The sequence below is a fragment of the Maniola jurtina genome, chromosome Z (genome assembly GCF_905333055.1).
Source record: "Maniola jurtina chromosome Z, ilManJurt1.1, whole genome shotgun sequence".
In the NCBI taxonomy this organism is placed as follows: Eukaryota; Metazoa; Arthropoda; class Insecta; order Lepidoptera; family Nymphalidae; genus Maniola; species Maniola jurtina.
The window spans coordinates 7,436,404-7,455,623 of NC_060058.1; the positions used below are offsets into that span (position 1 = coordinate 7,436,404).

Consider the following 19,220-nt stretch of genomic DNA (forward strand, 5'->3'; position numbering starts at 1 on the left):
GAACATTGGAACCCTTCTGTGGTCGACATCCAATTTACTCATATGAAACTCAAAAATTTTTTTGCTCTAGGTTTCTGATTCAAACCGCTAAGATGTAGTACTTCCGACGTCCGTGTTTCCTGCCAAATATAAAAGTAGGTAAATATCTTTAAGGCAAGAGTGAATAGGCGCCTTCGTCGCGCTCCAAATTCCTATGTTGAAAAATCTAGTTTCCTGTGATTTAATACAACTATGCGCTATTTTTGTCGTAGTCGGCAATTAAACCAGTCAAAAATCAAAAGCAATTCTTTCGCTAACACATAATTTTCTAAGCAAATAAAATAGTAATCTTATATTATGTAAATGTTAATAAATATATATCTGTCTGTTAACTATGCGTGCGTGCATCGTTCATCAGATTGAGTGGTTTTTTTTTCGCATTGGTTTTAGGAATTGCGGGTAGGTATCTGAATACTAATAAAAGAAGAGAGTAGAGTAATCTATCAAAACTAGTCATTAGTCAAATCCTGTAATCTATGATCTATGGTCAAATCATTTATTCAAAGTGGTACCTACTTATTGTACTTCTTTTGATGATCAGAATTGTTAGATTTGAAAGATGATATTATAGTGGTGATAAGAATTAATTATTAATAACGTAAACTTAAATTAAAGCTACACGCATTTAGTATCTATCGGAGCGAGCTTTAGCTGAGGGATTTAGCGCCTAAGATAGTATTTTTGTAAACTTTTGTTTGTTAATTTTATCTTCCTATCAATCTGTCTATTAAAGCTGAAAGTACCTACTGAACGGATCTAAATACAATTTGGCATATTTAAAGCTACCAATAGGTGGAGGACTGAGTTTAGTGGCACGCTCTTGGAAATTCATGTATCCAGCAGTGGACGCATGTACAGGATGATGGAATGGAAATCTAATAGTCTGGATAAATATTCAGGATATTTTTCATCTCGAAAACAGGGCAGTTTTTTGTCGATGTTACTGTATCACCACAGACGTAGCATACGTTGTCGTACATGAAATTATAATTTTAATTAGTTACTTTGATTTTGATTGATAAAAATCCCAATTAGTAAGGATAAAATAGCAGCGCAGGATTGCAATTCAGTATGTAGGTGTTTACCAACAATCAAATTTCTGTCAAGCAGCTAAAGTTGCCTAATTTATCATGTAGCTATGGGTTAATGCATTTTCATACGAAAGCTGTAAATGTTGTTTTCAAAACAAGACGTGTTCCTGAATTAAAGCAGATGTTTAGTAAACGGCACATTACTTGGGTCACAATCCATTTTGGATATTATGAAATGCTTGAGGATAACATCGACCTTTTACTAGATCCTTGAGGATGAATACAATTTTCGTTATTTGCTTATACTTACTTACTTAAAGCACAGAATATTGACTAAGTTAACACTTAGTAGCACGGAAATAAAGGATAAATGTTTTGAGTACAAGTGGACACCACTTTTAGCAAAATCCCGTTGCGATCATACTAACGACGATAAAGAAAGTTTCGGCTTTAAAAGAAATCTTGTATTTTATATATAAAACAGGTGAAATACGGATGTGGAAAAAAATTCCTCCAAATTGAAATCAATTACACACTTACGAGTATGTACATAATATTTCAACCGGTAAATTGACATGGAAGCCAGTAGTACGGTAGTTGAACAGCAATTAACAAACACAGTTCACTGAGTGTATCACAACTTTCGAACTTCGTTTATGCTACTAAAATCAAAGCGCACGTTCGTATATAGATTGAACAATGACTTAATCATAGGCTATTGTAAGTTCTAATGCATTTTCATTCACACGTTGCTCATAGTTTACCGCGTCCGCGTAACAAAACGTGTTCTTGAATATTAATGTTTGCTAAACTGGGAGCCACTGTTTGAACTCAATTCTGTGTTATGATTACCTATTGTCGGTTGACGGATTACACACATCCCAGAATTAGTTTAGATCTGTTTTACTGGAGATGTTTTTAACCGACTTTTAAAAAAGGAGGAGGTTCTCAATTCATCAGAATCTTTTTTTTTGTTTTAATGTATGTTCCCCGATTACTCAAAGAGCCCTGGACCGATTTGGAAATCTGTTTTTTTGCTATTCACTTCTATAAGAGTGAACTACTTTTTAACCCCCGACCCAAAAAAGAGGGGCGTTATACGTTTGACGTGTGTATCTGTGTATCTGTCTGTGGCATCGTAGCTCCTAAACTAATGAACCGATTTTGATTTAGTTTTTTTTTTGTTTGAAAGGTGGCTTGATCGAGAGTGTTCTTAGCTATAATCTAAGAAAATCGGTTTAGCCGTTTGAAAGTTATCAGCTCTTTTCTAGTTACAGTAACCTTCACTTGTCGGGGGTGTTATAAATTTTTAATTTACACTTGTATTATATCTAGACAAAATTATATTACTTTTATCAATTTTATAATAACTTACTGAACCACTCTGGCTTCTCACGGGGAGAATCCCCTCCTCCTCTCTCCTATTCCAGACATATAGAATGTGTTAGATTGCTTAAAAATGATTTAGATAAATTGAATTGCACTGCATAGGTCAGTATTTACGAATTTTTGTTTGCCGAAATTGAATGTGTTACTTACTAATATGGTAACACCAAAATGATGACAATCCGCTTGTATATTACCCGTTAAGGAATTCCATTCTTCATCTCCGAAACAATTCATCAATCTTCATGTAATTTACATAGAACCTAACTAATAGCAAAACTTTTGTAAAGGAAAATTAATTGTTGAAATCGATAAAGGTTTGACGGAGTTCATTGAGTAACATCGAAAAAAATATTCTCCACTAGAGGATGCCCGCGACTTTGTCCGCGTGGATTTAGGTTTTGATCCTGTTGGAACTGTTTGGTTTTCCGGGATAAAAAGTTGCATAATATGTAAAGTACAGGGACTTAAGCTATCTCGGTACCTTTCATACAAATCGGTCAATCGGATGGGTCTTTAGGAATCCCGTGGGAACTCTTTGATTTTCCGGGATAAAAAGTAGCCTATGTTCGTCCCCGGGATATAAGCTGACCCGGTACCAAATTTCGTCAGAATTGGTTAAACTGTTGGGCCGTGAAAAGGTAGCAGACAGACAGACAGACACACTTTCGCATTTATAACTAAACTTGGACACTAAAATTGTAATAATAATAATTAAATTTTTCTGTCAAAGAGTGTCGGCAGCAGAAACATATTGTTTAACAGTCAACAGTTTTCATTAATTCCATTTTTTCAAGACTCAAGTTTTTTCATTTAATAAAAAATTATAATAATTTGCATCAATTTTATATAACGAGTCCTGTCACCAGAAAATAAACAATAATTAATTACTTAATTATATTTTTATTAAATCACTTTGCATCCAGGTGCAGTTTTAATGTGGTATAATGAGTCTCTATATTACGACAACTCTATAATATTATTCTACCACAAAATAAACTTTGTCGGTATTGTTATAATTAAAGAGCTCCGGGCTCTATACGCAGTTATACGTACCTACTTATTAATTATATTGTCCGACATAACCACGTTCCAAATAATTACATTTTAATTTATTTTTTTGGATTCCAAATATTTCTCAAAAATGTAAGTGGAAATTCTAATTCTTTATTTAATAGCGTCAAATACGTAGGTTTATTTATCCAATACCATAGTAACTACACTATTTTATTAATTTTCTGACTTATTATTGCTTTTTTTCTTTTTTTAAACGATTTTTTAATAATTATGTTATAATTATTTTTTTGGGCTATTTTCTATTGTTACTACAAGCAATTGATTTTTCTTGAGCTAAGGGTACCGTACCCGTAGGGTGTCTACGGGACCCTATTACTAAAGCCTGAAATAAAATAACGGACGCGGCTGACGTACGCGGCTGACAACCGCGACGGTCGTTCGACGACGGTCGCTCATAGGTATCTGGACAATGCATACTATGTAGTACATTGAATGGAATACAATAGAATAAATTTTTATTCAAAGAAACTAAACTGTGCAAACTATCAGAGGTACGTTGCGGACGTAACCTTGAACGCTCGGACGTCCACAGATGTATCGTTTTTTGTCATATTACAGGATCTGGACGCTCTATTGAAATATGTATGCTGGAAGTGTATCGGCGGGTCCCTAACAAAAACGTTGACACTTTTTGTCCCTTCAGGTATCTCTTCTTGTTCAAAAAGAAATATTCTGTGAGTACCTAAAATAGCACAAAATAAGTGTACATTTAGATACTCGGAGTAAGTTGTTTTTAAAAACACGGAGGCAGATATGCGCCCTCTCATGTGACGGGGAAAAATAAGTAAAAGTGAATTTTCTTTTTCCTGTTTTATCTCGAGAATAAATATTAAATTACTATGTGATGTAAATAAAAAAACTACTGAAAAAATTTGTCTTTCGGAAGACGAAGAAATCGAATAATCTTTCACCCTCACTCAATTTCTGTACATTAATTTATTTCAAAAAAATTAATAAGAAGATGTCCAAAACAGTTTTTTTTAAAATTTTCTATGTCTTCGTCATAATAACTATCTGCATACCTTTCAGCCAGATCCATCCAGTACTTTCAGCTCTGTGTTGATAGATCTGTCCGTCAGTCAGTCACAGTCAACAGTCAAATTTTGGCTCCGTTTGCTTCAAAAGTTGCAAACTTAGGCGATACACAAACTCGTGCAAATAAATAAGGGTTTCAATATTTGTTCAGTTTAGTTAGCATTAAATTTTTCATAGTACACTGTCAACAATTTCCTGAATATTATTCAATAAAAACCGTTCTCTGATCAAAGCTATTGAGCGTTTATTTGATTTCGAAATACAGAATGCAAATAAATGCGGTGGAACATACAAACTACATAGTTGCCAATATTTGCTATAAATAAATGTGATTGAACGAAAGAAAGGCCTTCAACATATTTTATATACCATTTATTTAAATTATACCTAACTTGTTTTACGGTCAGCGGGAAAACTCACTTTAGCGACTCCTACACATAGGATGAAATACTATAGTAATTCCTTCACGGTCAAGGATTATGGAACGAGCTTCCCTTGCAAATTCATCATGCTGAATGCCCTACTAAATTTAAAATTGACGTTGACCTGTCTCTTTGCTATCGTCATCAACGACATAGTTTATTATGTAGTTCAACAAAGAGTTTTCATAAAAATTATAAAAAACTAGCCGATGCCCGCGACTTCGCTCGCGTGGATTTAGGTTTTTTGAAATACCGCGGCAACTCTTTGATTTTCCGGGATAAAAAGTACCCTATATGCTAATCCAGAATATTATCTATCTCCATTCTCAATTTCAGCCAAATCTGTCTAGTAGTTTTTGCGTGAAGGAGTAACAAACATACACACACACACACACACATACAAACTTTCGCCTTTATAATATTAGTGTGACTGCAAAAATGGTTCTAAAAATTTTGGATGTGGAAAAAACTGGGGGTATTTAATTCAATTTTTATTTTTATGCCAATACGAAGCACAGATTTAAAGATTATGGTGTTCATGTTGACTCTATGTTGACAGAGTTAACAGATAACTCTTCATCAGTCATCACTAACGTCACTAACATTTAGTTTCCAAGTACGCTCACATGAAGATTGATCCATGTGAAGCCCACTACCTATGCTGCTATCAGCGCCAAAATAGCAAAAAATCAAGTTCCTTCAAAAACAGAGTTACTGCTTTATCCAAAAACTTAATAAATCAACTAAGTTAGATAATTTTTTCCTACATTCCTAAAAACATGGGTATCCTAATGCAGTAAGAAGTTTTTACGTTTAATGTTAGATTTATCTTCTAAAATTAGGGTTTTCTGTAAAATGATCACGATTCAAATGCCGGTAGTCTGTTGGGCGGCGTTAAATTGGATTTATACACGCTACGGCTATGAATCATTGAAAACACCGAGGATCCTTTATTACCTGAAACACTTTTTTGTTATAATATTTTTAAGATACTGGATACTGTCTAATTAACCGGTATGCTTCACTATACAAAATCATTTTCTGTGAACGGCTCGATATTCGATATTTGTGACGTGAAATCAAAGAAAAATCGTTGTTTTATAGCTTACCTAGCGCCAAATGTAAGTAAAATTTCAACCCGGCCCGTCTGGTGGACGCTATTCCTTACGCTACGAATAACGAAACACGTATACCTAGTACTAACACTAACAATAATATGTTGACCAATTATCGTTATTAAGATCACTTGATTCAATATATATAGATATAAACTGCATAAACATGTTCAATATGGAATTCTGACTAAACAGATTTTAGCGTAATTAAAAATTTGTATAGGTACAGTTATGAATGAATGAATGAAATATGCTCTATTGTACACAATCATATAAAGAAACACAATTTATCAGCAACCGATTATTAAGCGATTATTTAGCGACGGACATAGCTCAAAGGATTAGCAAGCTGAAGTGGCAATGGGCAGGCCATGTCTGTCACAGAACCGACGGCCGATGGGGCAGACGTGTTCTGGAGTGGAGACCGCGTACGGGCAAGCGCAGTTTGGGACGACCTCCTGCCCGCTGGACCGATGACCTGAAGAAGGTGGCGGGGAGCGGGTGGATGAGGAAGGCGGAGGACCGTGTTTGGTGGCACGCTCTTGGAAAGGCCTATGTCCAGCAGTGCACGCATACAGGCTGATGGATGGATGGATGGATAACTTTATTTGTACTACGAGACAGATTTATGCCAGTGGTAAAACGCTGTCTCGTTTTAAGTGTCCTATGTCTGATCAAAGTCAAAGTGCTCTCTGTAGATCTCAGCCATTCTTCATGCCTTTATAACTTATATCATGTCTCGCGAGTGGCAATGCGTTCATTTACCTAACGTTGATAGATGAACGTGATCCATCATTCGTTCGGAATTTGTCAATGCGACGTACAAAATACGAATGTACGAGTACCTTCTATAATTTAAGAGCTGTGCTTTTATTTGTACTCTTTTCGGTGTTTTTTTCATAATTTTTTATTATCTTTGTATCTCTTTTCTCTTTGTATCAGTTTTCTCTTTTGACAGACAGACGAACGGATAGACGGACAGCGGAGGCTTAATAATAGAGTCATGTTGGCACCCTTGGGTTACGAAACCAAAAAAAAAAACATAAGTAAAAGATAAAATCTCAGAAGCAAATTTTAATCACGCTCGTATGAACAAAGTTCAAATTGAGTCAAGTTAAAAGCTAACACAAAGTTGGCTATAACTCAAGCTCGAAGCGTTCACTCCGAGCCACTCCAAGTGTTTCACCACAGTTTCACTTAGAACGTCGTATTATTAAAAATAACGAGTAACGAGATGGACCGAAAATTCCTGTCAAGATTTTTCTGAATACTTACTTTTAAGTTTTACCTTGCCGTGTGAGTTTATGGTGAAATATTGCAACTTAATTTTAAACCAGTTCCTCCCAATCGATTGACCTGGGCACATATCTTCGAGGATAATGCAATAATAATATCATGGAGGTGGTCTCATGTAATATCTCTGTATAAATGTCTCTCTCTAATATTATTGTTCTTTCTTGCAGGATGCGCTACGCGGCAGGCGCTGTGCGTCGCTGCGTTCAGCCATCATCCCTGTACGCACAGATGAGTCGGGTCGAAGCACCCCTTCGGTCACGCACCGCGCCTCCCCGTCACCGGCCGACACCCCGGCACCAAAGAAATCCAACTGGGAAGTGATTGAGCACTTCTCATCTAATCGGTCCAAAAAGAGCGATTCAGCTGTAAGTAATTTATATTGCAGACAACTTTAATACCACTTTTTACGTAATTCACCTAAGTATGGCTTTTAACTAAGTAGGTAAGGGCCACCACATTCCATTCCATTCCATTTCATCAGCATGTATGCGTCCACTGCTGGACATAGGCCTTTCCGGGCCTTTCCAAGAGCGCGCCACCAAACACGGTCCTCCGCCTTGCTCATCCACCCGCTCCCCGCTACCTTCTTCAGGTCCTCGATACCGGTAAGCGCAGTGTGGATCGACCTCCAGCCCGCTAGACCGAGGGCAACTACAGCCATACTAATATTATAAACGCAAAAGCGTATGTCTATCGTTCTGCTACCTTTTCACGTTCCATATATTCAACGGGTGCAGGGATAGTTGACATCCCAGGGATGGGCATAGACTATCTCTATTTCAGAAAATCAAAGAGTTCTCACGGAATTTTCAAAAAACTAAATCCACATTTACGAAGTCGTGGGTATCATTTATTCTGTACAGAGATAGATAGATAGATAGAATACTTTATTGCACACAAAACATGAAATAACCAAGACAAAACAAACAAACTAAAAACTAAAACAATTGTATGCAAGGGCGGCCTTATTGCTCAGAGCAAATTCCACCAGGCAACCTTCGGTGAAAGGAGAAAATAGGTGTGCTGGAGATAGCTTGCATGTGGGACAAAGAAATACGCTACTTTTTATCCCGACAAATCAAAGAGTTTCCACGGGATTTTTACCAAGCCAAACTCACGCAAACGAAGTCCCGGGTATCATAATAAAATAATTATAGTACCTCAAAACTTACTCTTTTATTGCCTTTATAATTCAACGGTTTGGAGCACATTGGTTGGATAATTTCAAAGTCTGAAATAGACATAAGTCGAAACATTTGGTTTTATTTGTTAGGATTAATGTCTTCAAGTAAAAATATGTCGCCAATTATGGTCGGCAAGAGTTCCTTGTACCTACCTATACTTGTAGGATAGTTTTTTGTAGAGCATCTCATACATTTTAATTATTATACCTTAATAACCAGTAGGTAACTAATATCCTATTATAGCGTAGGATGTAGCGATAAAAGCCATCACGGAATAGTTGCTTTTAAGCTTCTCAAACTTTTCCTATCAAAAGTTGTAAAACATTTATGATGCTCAGTTCATATTGTTCACACCATTTGCTTAAACTGTAATTATAATAGCTAAACTACATAAATTGGGAGCACAGTTTCAAAACTATTTGATTTGATTGCATACTGTATTTGGCACAAGATGGTCCATTGATGTGACTTAGCGTGGATTTAGGTTTTTAAAATCCTAAGGGAACTCGGCGATTTTCCGGGATAAATAGCCAATATCCGTGTATGGAATGCAAGCTAAGTATTTCTGTACCAAATAGATGATGCCTGTGACTTCATCCATATAAAATTTGGTTTGCTTAAAAATCTCTATTTATTAAAAAGAAAATGTATTTCAACCGGGATTGTAGGCATTAAAGTACAACTGAAAAAGAAAGGTAAGTATCGCAAAAAAGGAAAAACGTTCTCCGACCAACATTATCTCTAAATAGACTACAAAAATTCATATCTATATATAATGTTTGTATGGATGGATAGAGACTAGCAGACGTAAAAAGACAGGCAAACTTTGGGTATTTGGTATCCATAATGTATATCCATATATACAAACCAAGTAAAATCATAAAAGTTTCTGTGATGCTATATGATTGGAAAAATATTTTCTTACATGAAACGGAATACGAGTTTCGGAAAGAATAAACGTATAATATTTTGATGAATCGATGTAACGTAGTTACGTGCGTTTGAATATTTCAACACTGGATTCTTTTAAAATTCCGCTCTACCAATATGGTCGAATTGAATAACATATAACGATACCGAACCAAATTCTATCAGGTATTTACAGATTGAACACCCGTTGAAAAATCTGCATAATCTTCGACATAAATTCTACTTGTACTTTTTACCCAGGTAAACGTGAATGTAGGTAATATTTTTGGGTTTTTCACAAAGCTTTATGAGCGAGCCAACGTCAAAAAGGCCTTCGTATCGTTCACTCTGGTAGCGTGCTGCAGGTACAATAGATTTTTCATTTCATTAGCTCAGAAAGGCGTTCAAAATCTGCGTGGAACAGGGCATTGTAACCGCTAGCGTGGAAACGTCGTTCAAAATTTGAACGTGACGAACTATGGTGTATGGATGGCGGATGGCGTACCTAACTTTTTCCTATCCATTAATAATAACACCAAAGATTTTTAATAATAAACAATGTGAAAGCAGCTGAATAAATTATTGTGAAGTTATCAGTTTGCTAACGGTTTTAAGTTCCATGAAATCAATTCTGTTTCAACTCACCTCTGTTTCAAAATACCTCGGTCTCCCGATAAAGTATTTAACAGGCCGCCAAAAATTCAAAAGAATGATTAATTATATTATTAGTTGCGTGGGAACATTCTACCTATTTTTGACAAGTTACAAGACCAGCCTGTAGTGTGTTATAGCAATCTCTCTCTTTTTGCGTAGTTTTTTTTTTTAGTTCTGAGGGACGTGGAGCCTACTTATTGATCACAGTAGGAGTACCTAATAGTAGGCATTTTCGTTACATAATACTGCGGTGGCCTCCCAAATCCGCATGTACGATTCAAAAACGCCATCAAAACCAGATCTTGGTTTCTGGTAACAAACTGCACTGCTGCGTATTAATAGTAGGATTCAGTCAGGCGGGATTCACTTATTCACGTGACCCGAGAAGTATTACGCCGGCGGTGTGCGCTTTTACAGCAATTATCTCCGAGCAGAAACCCGCCGGGCTTCGGCCGGGTGGTAAGTATTCATAAATATCATGATAAAGATGATATGATGATCAGGTTTACTAGTAGATATTATTTAAAGATTCTTCATGCTCATCACCATCAGTTATCTATAACGATTTTTTAACCCCCGATCCAAAAAGAGGAGTTTTATAAGTTTGACGTGTGTATCTGTGTATCTGTCTGTGGCATCGTAGCTCCTAAACTGATAAACCGATTATAATTTAGTTTTTTTTGTTTGAAAGGTGGCTTGATCGAGAGTGTTCTTAGTTATAATCCAAGAAAATGGGTTCAGCCGTTTGAAAGTTATCAGCACTTTTCTAGTTGAAGGGCATGTTGAAGGGCGTGGTCGTCATATGTCACATGATCAAAGGCGTCAGACTACTGTGCCTCTCTTTATACTGTGGTACTGCTATAAAACTCGAGCATTTTCATAAACTGCTTCCCTGCTGCTTCTTAATTTGCATTACAATATGGCATAGCGGGAAGCGACTAAAATAGATCAATCTAAACGTAGTTTGTTCGTGAAAAAATTACTTGTGTATAATCTGTTCACTAACTTACACTTATTGTTATCCTTTTATTTTATTATTTTTTAAATAGATGTTTTCAATAAGAATAAAATAGAATACTTTATTATTCTTATGATTATTATAATAAAACATGAATATAAATAATAAACAAAAATTAGGTAGCGACACTATGTTAGTAAACAGATTTTATACAGCATTCTAAATTTAAAAAAAAACTACCTACTAAAATTCAGGCGAGCGCTTGGAGCTTGCTAAAAAGTTTACTTCAAGTTTTGGGGACGCAGTACCTATTAGTATGTGTGGGGGAGTTACACTTCCTTTCATGCTATTGAAAGGAATGTACGACTGCATTAGACTTACCTAAACTACTTAACAGGGCTCTCTCCGTCACTCGTTTCATACAATCGTAGTTCCAATTTCATTTGAATATTAAGCAACCAAAGTCCATGAAATTTTGCTGACATATTCTAGAAACTAATATCTGTGTCTGTGGTGTTTTAGATTTTTCTAAAAATATGATAAGAATATGAGATTTTTCTATAAAATTACAGGAGCTCAAAGATTTGCATGTAAATTTTTAAGACCGCGTAACTTTGAAACCGAATATTTTAACAGAAATCTGGAAAACCACAGACATAGATATTAGTTTCTAGAATATGTCTGCAAAATTTCATGGACTTTGGTTGCTTAATATTCAAATGAAATTGGAACTACGATTGTATGAAACGAGTGACGGAGAGAGCCCTCTTAACTACTTGCTGGCTTGCTAGCCACATAATTTTAATTATTCATTTGGATAACAATAATGTGGAAATAACTAAAAATTTAAAAAACCCCCGACACAAAAACCTCAATAAGAAAAGAGCTGATAACTTTCAAACGGCTGAAGCGATTTTCTTCGATTATAGCTACGAGTAAGAACACTCTCGATCAAGCCACCTTTTAAACAAAAAATACTAAATTAAAATCGGTTCATTTGTTTAGGAGTTACGATGTCACAGACAGATACACAGAGACACAGATACACACGTCACACTTACAACACCCCTCTTTTTGGGTCGGAGGTTAAAAATAGTTACCTACTAGTTATAGATAGGCGAAGGCGCTTTTCGCAAACGCGGAAATAGCCCTCAAAAAAATTGTGGTCACAGCCACCTGAAAATCGGTCAAGTGCGAGTTGGAGTAGGAACTTGCTCATGATCGATATAGTGCATTCCTAAAAAGGAGTTGTTTTCGAAATGTATGACGCCCTGACCAAGATTTACGGTGTTAGAGTTAATTCCTCGTGGGCAAAGCCGTAGGGCAAACACTACTTTGCTCTGGAATCACGATCGATTTTATTTTATTGAGGGCACGCCCATCGTGCCCACAACAGTGGATCCACGCTTGGTTTTTCGGGTGAATTTCAACATTTTATACTGTAGATAACGGGTGCATAATACATTCCATGAATAATATGCTGATATTGATATTTCGACCCAGTTGCATGGCTCGTGGTCAACACGGGACCACATCGACAAATCTATCTACAAAATACGAGTAAAGTCAGCAAATTTATTAATCGTTGTATGTACCTACTATGTAGCCCTTATCTACAATATTATGTTACATAACCGTCGTAATGAGAAATCAATCTTTGCTGTTGTTAGTATTATGAATAATTTACTTTGGGCAACTTAAAGCTTGAGCACACAGAACGCGCGACGATAATGCACTCGAGGTACTTTAAAGGCTTCTGTAAGAAGCTGTTTACGTCAGACAGTTCAATCTGTCATAGTCGGATGCTCAACGGAACTTGTCGTCGGATTTGGATTCATCAGATTTCCGTCACGTGTTGTGCGTGACCAAGCCTTTATGTCAACGGTTCGCGGAAGTTAGCACATGGTTTGCTTTGTGTCGACGGCAGAACAGTGGCCGTGTTTGAGGGCCGTCAGTCCGCCCGCAGGCTTCCCTTCCTTACCCTTGTAATGTTTGCCTCCAACTTTCATCACATTATCGCTTTGTTACTTTGAACAATAAAATATAGAAAACCTCCCCCACGGGAGTTCTTGTTCTGCTTCGGATTCCTATTGTAGCCGTCGAAGTTTTCTTACCTGTTTTATAATATTTTCAATATCTCTTTTACCCAAAGCTTATTATTGTTATCAAAGTGAAGGAAAATATGCGATGTTATTACAAAAGTCTTAAAATAGCACCTTTTTTCCCCGAGAGCAGTTGAATGTTTTCCGTGCGGTTTCCTTCGGGTTCTTTTATTCATTTCAAACGGATCTAGAAGCGAGTCTCTCTCGGTTCGGATAGTTTAGATTATCTATTAAATTATGTTTCCCTGGCATGGGCATCAAAATTGTTGCCGCCGTCTGCTACTGACGTTAATAATATAATTAGCGGTGCGTTAACTAATAAAATTATCTTCTCTGTAGATCTAAGACTACTCTGACCTCCTTTTAATCAAAGGAGTGCTTCTTCTTAGTATTACGTAGTTAATAAGTTTTTATTCCATTTACAGGCTACCTCTAATATTTTATTAAGAGATTAAACTAATTAGTTTTCAATAGAACGGACGTAAAATAATAAATAATTATTGATGAATTAAAAAATTAAGAATATATAAACAAAATAAACTTATCAATAAAAATAATATTTACAAAAAATATCCCTACACTTTTACAATACAAAATTTGTCATTAGTGTGTAAATTATTCAGAAAAAGCCCCTTTGATCTAAACTCATGTAGTGCAATTTAGTTAATTTGAAACAATCTGCACTGCGAGCTCTAAAACGGCGAAATCTAACACACAAAGCGTAAGCAACTTTAATTGAACAGTAAGCGGACGCAATTACGAGGACTAAACTATTTTAGTTACCTATTTTGAACCACACTCCATTATTTGATTTCACCGTGGCTTGTAGCTTAACTAAAGTATAGAGAAATAAGTACTCCACAAAAGATCCGGGATATGGATGAAATGTGTTCTGTTAAGGAGGATGAATGGATGGGCAACAGTGGCTTAATAGTAGGGTCCCGTTTGTACTCTTGGCTACGGGACCCTAAAAATATCACAGCTCCCTACGCATTGCCACTTTTGCCACCCACAATAATATAGCCAAATGTATTCACACCTGAATCTAAATCAATTCAGATCCACGGAGTAGGGATTCAATAAAAGAGGCTGAAAAAATACACGTAATGTACTCGTAGTATCTTCACCGCAATTTACTTTGTTCTGCTTCTCAAAAATTTTTTTTATATTTATCCTGTCGATAAAAAGATAAAGTTCAAAATTTTTAAACCTTAGATAATGCTCTTCGTCGTCGACAACTGATATACTTCCACTGCTGGGCATAGGTCTCTTGTAGGGACTTCCACATGCCACATTCTTGCACCACCTGGTCCCTGCGATTTCTTTGACATCATGAGTATTTGAGAGTTTTTCTATTTCAAAGTCAAAGTCAAAATCATTTATTCAAAGTAGGTACAGTCGTACCCCTTTTGATGGTCGAAATTGTTTTTGTACGGTAGGTATAGTGGTGATAATTAATTACGTAACTTAAAACTAAAGTTGCGAGGGTTCCAAACGCGCCCAAGTCTGAGAAGAGCCCACAACAAACTCAGCCGGGTATTCTTTTTTTTACTATCACCACTTTACAAAATCACTTATAAGGCCTTTCCAAGAGCACTCCACCAAACACGGTCCTCCTCATTCATCCACTCCTTGCCACCTTCTTCAAGTTATCGGTCCAGCGGACTGAAGGTCGTCCCACACTGCGTTTACCGGTACGCGGTCTCCACTCCAGAACACTCCAGAACAGCGGCCGTTGGTTCTGCAAGATATGACCTGCCCATTGTCACTTCAGCTAGCTAATTCTTTGAGAATCGTCAATATACTCGTGGAATTCTCTACAAGAGATCAACGTTCAGCGGCAGACATATTCTATCAGCAGCAGCTAATAGCGATGACGGCGAAAACATTGCATAATAATCCAAAAGATCCAACTGGATGTGAAACTCGATAGAATCAAAATGGCAACGGCATACGAAGTTAATTAATACCGACGAGAAACAAAGGAGGTTGAAAGAACAAAAATATAAGTAAGGTCCCGAGACGGAATGAGTAAATACGCTCCCGCGCGATCAAACTGCGTGCCGGCGGCGGCAAGTCAAACACCAATCACGACGTCTCATTCAATTAAGCCGCCTTGGGGTCGGAAGTTGCAACGGGCTACTTCTGGCTCCTAATTACGAGTCTACTAATCGTGCTAGTACCATTTTTAAGCTTTGTAGCCACGTCTCATAATATACAAAATCTTACGACTTTCGTTAGCTTTTTTTTACCCGACTACGGCAAAGCCAAAAAGAAGGGTTATGATTTTAGCAGTCTATGTATGTATCATGTATGTATGTACGTTTTTATCCAGATTCTGTGTGTGTGTTACACCGTAGTGCTTAAACTACTCGGCCGATTTTGATGAATGAGGTCTCAATTGATTCGTTGTAAAGGTCCGGGTATCATAAGCTATATTTTACACGAAAAAATTTACCTAACGGATCTACATTAAAAAAGTGGGGTTCTCCAAAAAAAAATTTTTTTTTTGCTATTGTATCCAGTGGGATGTCAAATGAAAGAAGAGGAAATTCTAAGTTCATGAATATAAGTGTACTACAACATTAAAATATACCAAGCGAAGCACCCACCGTTGGACCATTTGAAACTATAAATAGGCACAGCAACTTATCAATTATTTCATCGATCTCGTCCTTTAATATTCCAGTTTTTGAGTTTTTGGTACAAAATCAATAGTGAAAGCATAATATTATTATGTAGGATTGAAATAACCCATTTGTTCATTGAAACGAGTCCAAATCTAAACTCCAGCGAACAAAGAGAAGATACTATCTCTATTGAGTTAAATTTTCGTATAACCTGAATAGGCTTAGCTAAATTTTCCAAAATGCTCACGTAGATTTTTGTCTGCTACCTAAGAATTACTTGACTTCAAGTAGCCAAGTTCGCAAAAGAATAAGTTATGACAAACCAAATTAACCCATTCACAAATTTGGTTTACAATTGTTAATTTTTGTCAGTTTTTTGTTTTCTAAAAAATTCAAACTTGACTATAAAGTTACCTAAACTACATAATATCAATATGATTTTTGTTAATGACTGTGTTGCGCTCGCGCTGATTCACATTCAATAAATTGCTTGTGAATGCAATAAAACTGTATTTGGTGTTTGGAGTTTATATTACCTTATATTTTGACGATTCAAAAGCACTTGTAAAAGTTTAATTGAATAAAAGTACTTTGAATCTGAATTTGAATTTATGTGAAGATAATTATTACATAAATAAATGAAGTAACACAAAACCAGGAGAACTCTACAGTTTTTTTGCGAGTGACCTTGGATAGTAAGCTTCAACGGGGCACTCATAATGAATTCTCAAGACAAAAGCAGGAAAACTCAGCTCAACACCTTTTGCTGTCAGGAAAATGAGAACAATTAGTACAGAATACTTTGTAGGTTTTTATAATATGGTTCCTAAAGAATTTGTAGATCTGCCATTACACAAATTTAAACATTGTATAAAAAACTATATTTTTGAATTGATTCCTTAGTAACAAATTTGCGTAGAAACAATCGGCTGAGCGCTTAGTCGCCCACAAGATAACTTTCTTTCTAGCTCTTCTCAGTAGAATTTGGATTCCGAACTGATGCATAGGTTTCGTAAATTGTTCTGACAACTAGTATGAGTCACAGACTAGTAAATTTGTCCTTTATGAAATTTGATTTGATTTTAGAAATGTAAAGGTCTCCAAATAAAGATTTTCTGAATCTACATTTACACTTCACTTGAGTAGTGGAAATCAAAGGCCGATCTTTTGCATCTGGCTTTACATAAATCACAAAGAACTATTTACCTATGATATTTTCAAAGAACATCAAAGAATTAATTTCCGGTCATAAGAGTATAAAACATGAACCCAATCACCTGCAATAATTGGATCGCCGATCGAATTTAACTGCCACTTTCAGTAATTCTTACTTCTATTTTTAAATATATTATAATTCAAACATACTCGTATATTTAACATCGTTCTTGCTTATAATTAGTAAAAATTATTAAGTCTCTTTATTATAAAATCATTAAGTCTCTTTATTATAATGTCTACTAAAAGTAATCTTGAAAACAGGTAGATTTTGTACTAAATTTTCTTGGCAGTATTAATGTTTTATCGGAAGATGTAGGAAATGAAGCTTCCGATAGGATATCCAATCGATCAATATCCTAAATCCGGTGCTGTTTGCGATACAACAAGGCCTGTTATCAGCTCAGATATTTACGTCATTGCATTGCATTGTGTGTGTAATAATCCAATCCAATCAAAAATGCGTGTATTTTAGTAATAAATAAACATAATTTCACAGAATTACAAGTACGAAATTAACTTTTTGTTCAGCAATTTTGGCGTGAACAGGCACTCCGCACTTAGTTAAATTAAGAGCTGCTAAAGTGAAAGTAACATAGAGCTAAGATCTAACAAGTGTAAATTAAAAATTTATAACACCCCCGACAAGTGAAGGTTACAGTAACTAGAAAAGGGCTGATCACTTTCAAACGGCTGAACCGATTTTCTTGGATTATAGCTAAGAACACTCTCGATCAAGCCACCTTTCAAACAATAAAAAACAGAATTAAAATCGGTTCATTAGTTTAGGAGCTACGTTGCCACAGACAGATACACTGATACACACGTCAAACTTATAACACCCCTCTTTTTGGGTCGGGGGTTAAGAGGGCTCTCTCCGTCACTCGTTTCATACCATTTCATACAATCGTAGTTCCAATTTCATTTGAATATTAAGCAACCAAAGTCCATGAAATTTTGCAGACATATTCTAGAAACTAATACCTATGTCTGTGGTTTTCCAGATTTCTGTTAAAATATTCGGTTTCAAAGTTACGCGGTCTTAAAATTTTCATACAAATCTTTGAGCCCCTGTAATTTTAAAACTACATATTTTTAGAAAAATCTAAAACACCACAGACACAGATATTAGTTTCTAGAATATGTCTGCAAATTTCATGGACTTTAGTTGCTTATTATTCAATTGAAATTGGAACTACGATTGTATGAAATGGTATGAAACGAGTGACGGAGAGAGCCCTGTTAAAAAGTCGTCAATATCATTTTTATTTAAATATTTGTGACGGTAAGTAAGCGTGATTATATAATATCTCTGTGCTTATCACAAAGCAATGAACACGGTTATGATTAATTTTATTTCGTTTATTTGCTTTGTAGATTAATCACGTCGATGTTCGAGTTAATAACCCGTCAAATTAATTTCCTCGCGCAAACTTTACGTTCAGTTTTATTATAAACTAGAGGATGCCCGCGACTTCGTCCGCGTGGATTTAGGTTTTTTAAAATTCCCGTGGGAACTCTTTGATTTTCCGGGATAAAAAGTAGCCTATGTGCTAATCCAGGGTATAATCTATCTCCATTCTAAATTTCAGCCCAATCCGTCCAGTAGTTTTTGCGTGAAGGAGTAACAAACATACACACACACACACACACACACACACATACAAACTTTCTCCTTTATAATATTAGTGTGAAAACTGAATTGGAACTTTAAGTATAAAATTAAATAAGTGATGCATCACCATGATTGTGATTCAAATTTCAAAGTTGAATTAGCATTTTTCCAGCCAAAAGTGAGAAGAATTTTAAAAAACGGTCCAGTACGAGTAGATCCTGGCGTTGTACTAAGATTGTTTATTATGGGGCCAAATTATTATTCCCATCGACAACATTGAATAATATTCAGAAATAATTTCACTATTAGCTAGAAAATATAGTTTTTTTTTTTTTAATATTGATTACTGTTAGTTCTTATTATGGTTTAAATTATTATTAATGCAAATCAGCGTTTCCTGACTGGATATGTTGGCTCAACTCTGTATTGTAAACACCTCCTTGTTCTTCAAATAGCGAAGGTTGGTAGTCAGCTTTGTGTATTCCTCTCTCAATAATTGAAAATGATTTAGAACGTACTAGTCACAAGTGTAAATTAAAAATTTAAAACAAC

At 35.8% G+C, this 19,220-nt stretch overlaps 1 protein-coding gene across 2 annotated transcripts in view; it reads left to right on the forward strand.

Annotated features, from left to right (window-relative positions):
- The window catches only part of LOC123880070 (adenylate cyclase type 6), a 155,854-nt gene that overhangs the window by 70,640 nt on the left and 65,994 nt on the right, over positions 1–19,220 (forward strand). For both annotated transcript variants that reach the window (XM_045927963.1, XM_045927964.1), the window contains exon 3: positions 7,569–7,766. In XM_045927963.1, the coding sequence (XP_045783919.1) occupies positions 7,569–7,766 (198 nt within the window). The remainder of the gene's footprint in view (positions 1–7,568; positions 7,767–19,220) is intronic.